This window comes from Strigops habroptila, chromosome 1 (genome assembly GCF_004027225.2).
Source record: "Strigops habroptila isolate Jane chromosome 1, bStrHab1.2.pri, whole genome shotgun sequence".
Taxonomy (NCBI): domain Eukaryota; kingdom Metazoa; phylum Chordata; class Aves; order Psittaciformes; family Psittacidae; genus Strigops; species Strigops habroptila.
The window spans coordinates 118,211,726-118,225,022 of NC_044277.2; the positions used below are offsets into that span (position 1 = coordinate 118,211,726).

The window sequence follows — 13,297 nt, forward strand, 5'->3', positions numbered from 1 at the left end:
GGGACTTACTGCCAGTTGGACAGAATCCATACAAATGGTCCTTATCGAAGTCAGGAGTTGCTGCACACCAGAGCAAGCCGTCTGACCTGCCAGCAGCCGTGCACCCAGCATACCATGTACCACTCAGCTGGAAGAGGAAGGCACATGGAGCTCCATTGGCATTTCCTAACAGTGTAAACAGATCTGAGGGGGCAAACGAGGAAGTATAATATAGGTATGGAAATTCGGGAGCCCCAATTCTCTATGTATCTTCACTCTCCTTCATAAGGCCATGTGGAGGAAGGGTTACAAGTGTTGCATCACTGTAAGTCTGCTGTCACCAGACTTGTCTTCCATGCAAGTTCTGGGTAGGTCTTGCAATTTACCATTTGCTTATGATATCAGCAGCTGTAACAGCTGGAATTAGAGCAGTTTCACACTCACAGTACTACTCACAGTAGCGAACTATGAAAGAACTGTAATGGTATTTATCTAATATTTAAATATAATTTTCTAAAAATAATGTTATTTGTGTACCATGTAGCTTAACTTTCTGTCATTCATTAAAAATAATTCATTGATTTAATTGTTAAATGTTGTGGAATTTTTGGTATCTGAAATCTCATAGAGCAGCTGAAAGGAAGTGTGCATGGAATTATTTACGTACTTTTAATACTAGAATATTAAACTTAAAGTTTTTTTCATACAACAACACTAATACGACTTCACTAGTCCCAGGATACAGTTAAATACAGTGCTTTGATTAAAGCTCAGAATTAAAAATAGCCTACATCTACCTTTGCTTTAAAAGTAAAATTCAAAATGCACTTTTTTTGCACATACTGCATTCTAACTGAAGGCAAGCAGCTGTGCATCTCCAGGTTGGAGGAATATAGGCCTGAATATGTGAACTAATCATCCTTTAGTCCACCATTGCCTCAGGGGGAACAGATGACGTTAGACTAAGAGGAGCAAAAGTCAAAGGACCTATCTGTGATGGCAAAAAAGTGTGTTCAACACACCATCAAGATTAACCTTTAAACTTTACCTTCACGGCCTTGAGAACACAAACCATCCATGGTTCCATAGATCTTCCATTTACTCATTGTCGCTGATCCTGTGTTCAGCACTATATTGTCTTCTTTTCTTTTGCCAGCACTGAGAAATAAATCTTCCCCTTGGATTGCCAAGGTCGCATTTCTGCACTCCCATTTCTGGAATTCACTTTTCTTGTTGCATGGATATAGAGAAATTTTAGCCTGATTTTTCTTGAAGGGCACACCCAAACACAGTGCAAATGCCATGCTCATCACCTGGTCATCAGACACCCACCTGAATTTTTGTAACTCAGTGTTTTTCTTGCAAGCAGCTGTTGTGACTGCATGAGAACTCTGGGCAACTAAACAGAGTTCAGTATCTTCATTGTATATTAAAAATATTTCATTGTCTGCAAAACAAAAGAATCAGAATTAATGTATTTATGGTGAGCACATGGTAAGGGGAGCTCATGGGGAGAGAAATGTGCTGTTTATTCTATGCTGATCTGACTCATGTCAGGAGACTGTAAATCTGAGTCACTTTTGCAAAGATCAAACAGCATTTTCAAGACTTTGATTTCCTCTGTGAAGGAAAAATAAGTGAAGCTCTGGTAAGTACATGTAAATACAATACAGAGGAATATGAGCACATAAAGTACATTTTGGCAGCACCAACAATGTCATCACTATAATGAAATTTTCATGAACTTTCTCCTGAAAGTTTCTTTCATTTCTTTCAAGAGACCTTACTGAAGATTTGGAAGTCTGCCATCACTTCATGCGCTATAGATTTAGCTCACGTCCATGGAGTTGCATTTGTGCTTAATACAGTCACTGAGTGAGCCTTCTGTGGCTCTTGCTCCTTCTGTAATCAGCATGTTCTTTATGGTTTGGGGTTTTTTTTTACGATGAAAAACCATGGAACAGTGACTTGTTATCTTGCCTTGTTCCAGTATTCTCTCATTAGAATGTGTATCATAAGAAGTCAACATAATTCACACAATCAAATCACAAACATTCTCAAAAACATTCTCACAAGAACCAACACTGAGCAACATACAGAGATAAAGATACCATAGCTGTGTGCCTGTGTGTCTGTGCATTGTTATGGAAAGACAACATGTGAATGCTGAAGGAACTAGCTAACACTTCCAAAGGATTATAAGCAGCCTAATTTAGTATTCCTTCAAGATAAGCAGGCCCTGCTGGGAAAGGCTGCTCAGTACTGCAGTTGTACCGTTGACATGTAAAGCAGGTCATTCAGTGCTGAGCATCAGTCTGAACACAGCTGCCTGCTTTTCAAGACATCAAATAGCATACAGCATAACTATGCCTCTCATCCTTACACTGAAAGCCATAGTGATTATTCCAGGCCTGTTCATGACTGACCTATTTAATATGTTTCTTTCATTGGCATCTACTCAGCCACAATATTACATCTCACATCAGTCCACAAGCTCCATCTCATCCCACACAACCTTATCCTAAGGCTAGGAAATACACATACAACAAATACCCTATTTAATTCCTTTCTCTTTTTCTTTTCTCATAACTCAGTCACATATACAGACAAAGACTATGGAGCACACTGTGAAGTCCATCTACTTCACAGAACAGACATAGCCAATAATTAAGTTGTATCCAAATGGAAATCTTTATCACATGACTCTCCTGACTTCTGATTCCCAGCTTTACCCCATCTTGACTCTTTAAAAGTGGACCGACATCTCTGTATCTGTACCTATTTAAACTTCTGTGGACTACTCCAGTTAGGATGGATATAAAATGCAGGGTAGTCAAGCTGCGTGAAAATCTTAAAGAGCCTGAGAAACAAGCAAGACAACAAAAATGCCCACTTTCACATCCACTTTTGCAGAGGATAAAAAACAAAGACTTACCGAATGTCTGCAAAGCAGTATGAACGAAGGACAGGAATACTAAGACTGTAGAAAAAGTCAAATGTTTCATTTCTTTCTTCTTATTCACGAACAGATGAGGTGAAATAAACTGCTGCAGTAGAAGTCTTTAAGGAACCAGCTGGTGCTGGCTCCTTCTTAGTTTTGGAGAGTTTTAGTTGAAAGAGAAAACTCTGGGCTCTAAATAAGGAAATATCCTGTCACATGTGGTATTTTGAAATCAATAAATAATTATAAAATTCAAACTCTGCATCTGAAAGTGAAGTTTCCATCCATTTTCAAGTGGCAAAGTTCATTCTGCTGAATTATTTTTGTCTTTCTTGGTTCTGCTCTGGGATTGTAAATTCTACACCCTCAAAGACAAAGAAGCAGAGAGTGCACTTTAAATGAATGTTCTTGAAATCTCATACATATGTACCTGGGAAACTCGGAAAAAAATACATGCAAATTTCTTGGCCAAATAGGTCTTCACTACTACAAAAGTTATACTCATTTCATTTAACCAGTGATTTGGACAACAAAATTGTCTTTTAAAATTATGCATTAGTCCACATACTGCATTAGTCCACAAAGTACTAATGAATTTTAATACTTAATAATTCATTCTTCGTACCAAGTCTAAATGAGACAAGAAAAGAAAAATATTCTCAAATGAGAATTACAAATGAGTTGCAGCCCTTTATTTAGCTGAAATCAACTTCAGCTATGATTCAAAATCCTTGTTTTAAAGGAAAAGTAGGAAGATATTCAGCAGAAATTGCCGTTGGAATTTTCTCTCATTTTTCATGGCTTTATTGTGAAGACAAATCTCATAATATGTTCTGCAAGGGCAAAATATCATTTAATGTTAGAGAAGAAACCCATTTACAGTGTATAGGGTCTTCAGAGCTGTGTTACCAATATCAACTATCAAAATATCAAAATTATAAATATGGATGTTTATTTCAAGTTTTTTTTTCAGCTGTTTACTCTTTTCATTTACTGTGCCTTTATTGTAAGCCATCAAACAGCACTGAATCCAATTCGGTGTCAGTATTTACAAAACAAGAAATACAGGTTTGTGTTGAAACTTACATTAAGGAGAAAAAAAAGGTGTAAGATCAAATGGACTGTCAGTAAAAGCAGTTTAAGTACAGAATGCCCTTCATTCCCTATCCTATGCAATATGTTTTGTTTGACTGCAAGATCCACAAACCAGTGATTCAATGTCATGTGGATTGTTCCTGCCCAACAACCTCTCCAACATTTTCTAAGGATCTGTTATTCCCAGAGATCCTTGAGATATTTTTCTTTATTTTTTTTTTCTTCTTCAGTCTGGAATAAACAACATTAATTCATAGAAAATGTAAACAGCACAGTAAACCTCTAAAGCATTTAATTACTGGGACACTGTGGTGGGCCCCATTGCCTTACTAGCCCATAGCATGGATACTGTGATCAGTCATCAGTCCATTTATCAGAGAGTTGGAGGACAGTAAGAAAAAACATCCCAAAATCTGCAATCAAGTGGAATAACACCAGGAATGAACTCTTCCAGCTTTATCTGGCATCCACTTTATTTTATAGTTTATTTATGTTTCTTTTTAGTCATATGTCTTGTTCATAGTTCTGTGTTTCCTCGTGTTAGCCTCTCTCTTAAAGTAAATGATTCATTAGATCACCACACAAAATAACATCTCCAACTGGTAATTAAACAACACTGAAGTATTATTATGTAATATATATGTAATATATAGATCCTTTATTAATATAGTCCCATATTATTAATTCATAAAATACATTTGAAATTATAGAATATGACTGAGTCTGAAAAGATTTACTTGTACTGCAAAATCCAAGTTGAAGCCATGAATGAAGGACAAGTATTTGCATTTCACTTACAATACTATGGCAAGGAAGATACTTGTGTAAAGAGTGCAAGACAGGGGCAGTAATAGTGAAAACCAATTCATGTAAATCTCTGTTTATTCCAAACACCATCTTACCTGAGTGGCAATATGCAAGCTTCAGTACATTGTGGTGAGATATATCCTCAAAGTGCAGGCTTTGGGGCTGAGTGCTCTCCAGAGAGAGTGCTTACTGTATGTTTGCACTTGACTATATGTGATGCTGCCACAAAGGTCTAAAAAGAGAGAACGATAGGGTATTTTAAATCTAAATTCCCACTAGTTTTTTATTTTTCATGCTTGTTTAATTAGCCATTTTATACATTTTTGGGTCACACTGTCATGAGAGTATTTTTTGAAGAGCATAGAGCAATAGCTCTTAATCCTTACCAAAGAAAGGAATAATTGTTAATTTTAGTTCCTAGTATCTATTAGGTGCATGTAACTTCTTCAAGATTTCATTTGGTCCAGCTAGATATGTTTTTTTTAGCTTAACCATGTAGTCCGGCTGTGTTATCCCATTAGATGACACTGTGTTCACTCTTTTCTTTGTTGTTGGTAGAATCATTTTCATCATCCCTTCCAGTTAGGGCACAGCTGTATTCTAGCACTGTGCTGTACCGCCTCGTCTCTCTTTCAGTCGCACTTTGAGTTTTTATCTTGAATAAAAAATAAATAATGAAGCCCATCCCTAATAAATTGATGAGGACCAGAGTAAGTAGTATCCACATATTCATGTGGCCATGTGCTTTGTCCTTTTTGTCATCTGTAAATAAATACAAAGCAAATAGAAGTGGGTGTACTGTAGCCATAAATAAATACAAGGATACTGAAAACTACTGGTCTAAGTTCCCCCTCAATTACCAGGGGTAAAATCTATGATAATGTCACTGTGACAGCCCCCCTCATATATCTTAGCATTCAAAAGAAGGAGCAAAGAGGGAGTGCTCAGTTTACCAAAGTATTTAGTTTCCCGGGATGCCTAAAGTGTCTCTGTCTCATTGGTACTGGTAAATTATTCAGTGGCAACTAAGTAAATTAAGCCAATATAAGTAAACATATAAAAGCCAAATAATAAATACCAAATTATAGACCCCCCCAAATATTTCTTTTAGTGTCTCTTTGAAACTATTAGGAAGGAAAATTAAACCCTACCTTCCACATTTGCAGCTGCTTTAAGAATAGCTGTCAAAGATAAAGACAAATGTTTAGTCAAAATCTAAAAAGGTCACATTTTCAGTGCTGACAGTTTCATGTTAGTAAAAGGGCTGCGCATCAAGGTTACCTCATCTTCTCCTGGAAACACATTTGCTAAATTAAAAGAGATGAAAAGGTGAGATAGATAGATTGATTTTTAATCTGATATTCATTGTAATAAAACTGCTGTTTTGTATATTTAAGCCCTCTTCTTGCTTCTTTTTTAACAACCAAAGAATCTCCAAGCGCAGGTAGTGTCTGACTGATTTAGATGGACTTTCTCTTCTCCTCTGGTTAACAAATCTTGCCCTCTTTGCTGATTCTGCATGCCTGCAGAGACTGGAGACAACTTGATCAAATGGTGAGGATATTTGACAGTTTTCCTGTACTGCACACAATTCCTTTGAGACCCAGCAGATTTCAATTTACCATCATTCATTTGCATTTATAATTGTAAGTTCAAGGTTTCTTATGCAGTTTTTCCTGGCTGTGCGAAGAGGGCGCCATCTGCAAGGTCTTTTCCAGCGTGCTGGGTCGATGCTGGATGATGGCCAGTGCAAGAACAGATCTTCCCCATGCGCAGCCTGAACTGCAGGGATAGTCAGGGTGTCCCAGCCTAGGAAGCACCAGGAGCTGGGGTGCTGCTGCAGAAGCACATCAACGCATTGAGCTCCAGTGTGTTTGTGAGCAGGAAGGGAACACAGCTGTTAAATTGTCCCTTGGAAGGATGTAGAGCTCACTGTAATGTAATTTTGGTTTGTACTGAAACACTATTCTACTGAAGAACCTATGTCAGGGAATATTCTCTGTACTTTGGCATTGCACGTAGGGGCCGCTCACGGTCAAACCCATCAAATAAAGTATGTGTTGACATGGACTTTCTGTGTTTCCGATATATCTGGTAACAAAGAATGAGCTTTCTGTAGTGTCTGTTGCCCTGACTATTCAAAGAAAACTAGGAGCTGCCCTAAAAGGAGAATTTTTCTTTTCAGAAAATGGTCTGACATCACTACGAATGTGTATGGCTGCTTTCCCCACCAGCTGCAGCCCTGCTCAGGGTGGGGGAAAAGGACAGAACCACAAAAACATCCCCAACCTCAGGGTTGTGAAAGAGGGCAGGAAATAGTACTTTTTTTTCAGCATTAACAGTTAAACTCCAAAATACCACATGGCTGCTTGGCTCACAATATTCTGATATTTCTACTTCCTGACCAAAGCAGATGGTACTCGGTTACACAGAAACACAATACAAAAAAAAAAAAAAATAAAAAAGCTAACAAAAACACTTCTACTATTTTCAAAGGTCACTATATGCTCTCTGGATCATGCTTCTGTTCTGTTATTATTTAAATAGAATTGCTTCATCCATCTCTTTCTGGAACAGCATGTGTCATGGTACAGCAAGGGGAAGAAAAGCAAATCATTGTCCCATAGAAAGTGAATACAAATGTTAACAGGAAAGTACATGTGTACGTTGGAGCAAAATGACAAAGGAGTTTAAAATTTTTTAAAGAAAATATTGATCATCTTTAGTTATTAATTGAATATTCATCACACAATGCAAGAAAATCTGAAATTATAAACAGAGCAGACAAAAAAGATAACTACTTATTATTATTTTTGACTGAATGCTGAAACAGGTAATAAGGAAGATTGCAAATACAGCATTTTATGTCAGTCTTTTGTAATGACTATATGTGCTATTAGTACTGAAATAAAACCGTAAACATCAAGAACAACTATTAAAAAAGTCACTTACTCTTTGGTTTCTTACAAATAAAACCCCTTTGGGAAGAGCAAGGAAGGATACTCCAGTAGCCGGACAATGCAGACAACTCCATGCAGTAGCCAAGCTGATTGTCCGAGGGCTGTCCTTCACCCCAGTTGACAAAGTCTAAGGCACTGTTGTCTTGCCAAAACAGCTGCCCTGTTGAAAAAGTTAGTAGCAATACTCATAGTTCCATATGAAAGACCTTCACTAATACTAGTGAATATTCATATTAATGTTATTACTTAGCTTATAATGCAATCCTACTTTCTTCAGATTCTATTTGTGGTTGTTTTCTAATGCATTTTATTTCTTTAAATTCTCTTGTAAATTTGCTTTTCCAAATTACAATTTGCAGATTTTCCATTCCATTTCTGATAGTTTATTTTATATATCCACATATTTTATTCTAGGGTACTAAAGTTTCAAACTGAAAAGAAATAAAGCTAGGATTTTACTTTTTTTTTTTTTTAATTTCTAAATTATTATTTCATCAGTACTCATTGAAAATCAAGCAACTTTCACTGTAATGCCTAATTTTCCCCATACACTAAACCAGAGAAGCTTGATGCTGTGGGCTCTGGTTGGACACCCACAACTCACATGTGGGTGCTCCCAAGCCATGAGAAGATGAGAACCAGCCACGTACCCCACCAGAGCATAGAGCAAACTGGGTGGGAAAGGCTTTCTCACAGTTCAGGAATAGGAGACGTCCTCAGGGAGGGCTGAGGTCAGTGGGACAGATATGTCATAGTCTGTGGTCCTCTGTGAAGGACACTGCAACCTAAGTAGCTGTGCAAAACTATCATTGATTACAGCAGTTTCTGGATTGTTCAAATTGAGAAATGCAGCCGATGATTGCCTCAGGTACAGACAGCTGAAACTGAATGTTGTATCTTGCTTTCTTAAAGAGCACTATTATCTGTGTTCTGCTTCTCAAAAGATATCCCTAACACTTTTCGACATCACACATTCCTAACTCTTCATCCACATAGCAAAGCTACTGAACCAGATATAGACGGGATATTTGAATTGAGGCAGAACCCACATGGTGGCATCCCTTTGGTGGACGCATGCAAGACCCATAATTGAAGCCAAGCAAATTTCTACATCCTTTCAAACTATCAATTTCCAAACATTTTTAGATTACATATTATCATTCTATCTTTTTGATTTTAACTAGCTTCTATTGTACTTCAATTAGTTCCTTAAAAACAACAATGTGTCTTATTCATATTTCTGTCTATTTAATGAAGTCTATTTATTGTTTTTTATAGAACTTAAAATAGTTACCATTTACATTTCTGTATATTCCTATCCAAAAGCCACTTGTCTTGCTTGTGTGTAAGTCTGCATGCTCTGCTAAAAAGCTTGATTCAGTCAGATCTTCTACAGAAGTCAACATACCACCTACAAGAAAACCAACAGAAAATGACTGGAGGTATCCCCTGCTATAGCAGTCAGTGGCATATTGTAGTAACAGCCTTTGATGTAGGATAAGGTTAATAATAAAACCTCTCCTGCTGTTAAGGAGCAAGCAAGGAAATAGAGACCAGAAAGCAGTGTTCAGCTGTAGTGGAACAGCACCAACTGTGAGTTGTGTCATCGGACATGAAAGATGTGAAAGCACAGTGAAGATGATGATTTTTAAACATCAGGCAAAGTGCACATTATTTTCAAGTGACTGGATAATTTTTACACATATTGCAGATGTTTATTTGTTCTTCATGGTTTGACAGGATATTATGTAGCATGTAATACTGCACAACAAACAGATTTGCAATTAAAACTGAAGTATTATTTTTTCTGGCAATGGTGGTGGAGGAATAGGGCTAAGAGGATCTGAAAAGATATGAAACAAAAAGATCAATTTCTTTTGGGCAGTATAGTGCTTCTCTTTCTCTTTCACAGCCTCCTGAAGTATAGATGAGGTACCTGATGATTCAGCAGCGTAAGTGGAAGAGCGCCAAGGAGCAGCTCATGGTCTTGGCTGGGACCAGATGCCTCCAAAATGGGGAAAGGAAGCATTTGCCCTCCCCTGGCTCTGCAGGCTGCCAGGGAGCCCTGCTGCTAGAGCAAGGACTTTCAGGCAGTACATGCAATCCCTTTTGGATCATACCCCCACGTTAAAAATAAGTGATTGTTATTATGATGTTTACTTCTACTCTTGTGTAGGGACAGATGGAGAAAAGAAGGAATGAGGCTAAAAAGAAGTAAAGTCATTTTAAAATCTTACTAAAAGAAGAAATTTTGTGAATGAAGAAATGTAACAAGAAACAAGCACAACTGGGGGAAAAAAAAAGAAAATTGGTCACCTTAATTTCAACATAACTGAAAAGCAAATGGCATAAATGGTGAAAAGTGAATGTGATGCTGATTTCCTTTTTCTAACATGTAGATTTTACTTCATTAGTTTTCAAGTGGTTTTTCAAGTGAGTTTTCTTTATGTCAAGACTGAAATCCCATCTTTAGGTAAAAATAATAATTACCTGATTGAATGCACTGAGTCACAGACTGAGCCCAGCTCATTTGATTGACATTGAAGTTATAGCAGTGGCTTCGGAAAGGAATCCAATATATGTGACCAGATTCAGGACACGTTCCAATACCCTGTGGGGGATCAGAAGGAAGTACATCTGGAAGAAGTGAGATATTATAGATGCTTTCATTCAGTAGGGATTGCAGCTCTTCAGATTTGAAATCAAGTTTTTTTTAAAAACCCTTTCTTAAAAGTACTTAAAATATTCTTTGGCATACAGTGCTAGAATTATCAGCGACTATGTCAAGAGTGACAATGAGGAGCAGAACTGCTCAGTCATAGCTGAATGATTCAATGTGAGCCTGCGCTCTTCTGTGTTACCAAATAAATCAAACTTGGACTGTCTCAAGGATATTTGAGTGTTCAGGGGGTTTTGGTTCTGGTTTATTTTGTTATAAACAACAAATCTGTATAAATAAAAGACACTGTAAAAAGTAGAAAAAGAATAGCCGTAAAAATCCCAAACCCTCAGGATTTTCAAATAACAAAAAAATTCCCAAAACCTCAGGAGGTTCAAATAACAATTTGATTTTAAATGAAACAATAATCTAAATCATAGTTTACTGTGGAAATTTCCCGTTTAATATTTTCCTCAAGGTAATAATCCTTATATAAAATTTCTGAACAGCTTTAAGTCTGACAGTGCATGGAATACACTGAAGCTCATTGAATATTTATGTAGTAGCCCTGTATTTTCCTGAAAGCAATGAAATTATGGAAACAGTAACATTGTCAATTAGTACATACATTTTTAAAATGGAAGTTGCATATGGGTAAAGTTCAGAGTATGGCTTGGAAAAGAAATTAAAGAAAAACTACACAAAACCAGACCAAAAGAAACTCAGAACTTGCATTAAACCTGTGTCACTAGAACTAGCAGCAGCTGCTCTAATACAAACGAGAAAGCAAAGAGGTTCAGTTTCATTCTAAGATTTGCCTGTAGCTTTTAATTTGTAGCATTTCTCAGTGACACCCATAGAATCACTATGAAGTATGAACTTTTTGTTTGGGTCAATAACAGGCCCTTATTTTCCCCCAGGTACAACTCTTCTTCCTTTCCTCACTTTTTAGAATCTAGTAACAGTAAAGCTGTAACCAGTGTATGAATGCTGCTTATGTTGAAGGAATAAAATTTATTTTATACTCAGTGGACTTTTTGATTACAGTCCTTCCCACAAAATCCCTGCCAGCAGAAAGTTTCACATTCTAGACTTGAAGTGAAATGTTTAACACTCCCATAATCTCTACATTCTGTCTGCCCACAATGTAAGATAACTCCTACGGCCGTTATCACCCAGACCAGTAAAACGACAGTATCTTGGCTGATCAATGACAACGCCATTAAAATAAAACATTGTTTATGCAAAATAAAGGTATTGGCATTGCATATTCAGGCTTATTATTCCTTTATATATGTTTCAAAATTTGTATTTCAGTTAGAACAGATTGAGCAAGGTTTCTGCCATAAAACCAAAAGTCATTGCCATAGCTTACCCTCAGATTTTTTGCAGACAGGAAAATGTTTTTCATTACAAGGTGCTGTTTTCCAGGCCCCATTGAGATCTAGGTAGACACAAGCTGTTTTTTGTTTTGGTTCTCCATAGTACCACTTTGAAAAATTTGTTTTCCTTTTATCAATCCATTTGTAATAGCCATGACTCTAAAATTGAAACAGACATTTAACATAATTTTTCTACACTCTTATCTGTTGTTTCTGGTAAGTGGATTTATACAAATGCACATTTTCACAGTGACATAGAGAACTCAGTTTGTACATCTGTGCTACTATTGTTAAAAATTGAATTGAATCAGGACTCCGCAGCGTAAAAGTAAGACACAGCAGTACGCCTCCCGTACTGAAATAGTTTTGGATAGACATGTCCCATGGACTTGCATGAGTGAAAGTATTCATGTCAAGGCTGGTGATTACTGATCACTTATGTATTCTACGACCAAGCATTTTGTCTGGTAGGGAAAGGCACTGTTAGAATAATGGAGATATGTATTGTTCATCAACAAGTTCATTGGCTCAGACAATGTAGCATTCTAAGAGGCTTTATTAGAGCGCTGCTGCGTTCGTTATATAAGAAAAGCTATTTTGAAGCAACATTTATTGTAAATTCTCCCTAAAGATACTGAGTTTTAGACATATTTTGCCTTTTTTTTATGTCAGTGTGTAATCACAATTAGTAAAAACAATCACTAGCTAAGAGGATTATTACTGATGAAAGAGATCTTTTTTAGTATCAAGGTAGCTTAGTCACTTTAAAGAACAATGCAATAGAAACATGATAGTTAAGTGCATTGAACAACTGCATATTCACTAGAGAAACTGAAGCTCATTTTGGCACTCCGTCATAGAGCTAATATGACTGATGCTCACTCAAGTGTTCTCTTACACAGCGGTGGACCTGGATCTCCATAATCATTTCTAGTACAGTATAGCTTTTACTGCTTTTAATCTTTGGGACATAGCAGGTGTAACAAGGAGGGTGTTCAGAGGCACATGGTATGTCCTGTGCACCCTTCTAAACAAAAAGGAATGAAAAAGTTATAGCTGCCAATGATCACGAGGCACTAGCCTTAGTGACCCTGTTGGTGCCTTAGAGCCTCTCCTAAAAATGGCCATCTAAAAGTTAACCAGGTAGTTTTACCTAAGTGTCTAAGATTCCCATAGAACTAATAAAGAGAGTCCAGCACTGTCAGAGGTTCCCATCATTCTCCATTGGCTAAGATGAAGCTTAATGATTTAAGATGGATGAAGTTAAACGAAGTGGGTGCTGTCCACCAGTCCTAGGATCTTAAATCTGTTCATGCTACAATTCTCCCTGCTAATAGTAATCCAATCATAGCTTTTAACTGTACCACCTATAAGTTGATTAATCTTACCATATTGCTATTGAGCCCAATCCATAAGGGCTCGCCATATTACACTGCCCGCAGCAGCAGGAATAATCAATACTGTAATAATCAAA

General features: G+C 37.1%; 1 protein-coding gene across 1 annotated transcript in view; it reads right to left on the reverse strand.

Annotated features, from left to right (window-relative positions):
• The window catches only part of LOC115604085 (macrophage mannose receptor 1-like), a 36,207-nt gene extending 33,087 nt beyond the window's left edge, over positions 1-3,120 (reverse strand). Inside the window, 3 exon segments of the mRNA XM_030476800.1 lie at positions 9-183; positions 1,028-1,426; positions 2,915-3,120. Coding sequence (XP_030332660.1) covers positions 9-183; positions 1,028-1,426; positions 2,915-2,984 — 644 coding nt within the window. The 5' untranslated portion in view covers positions 2,985-3,120.
• Positions 3,121-13,297: the final 10,177 nt, after the last annotated feature.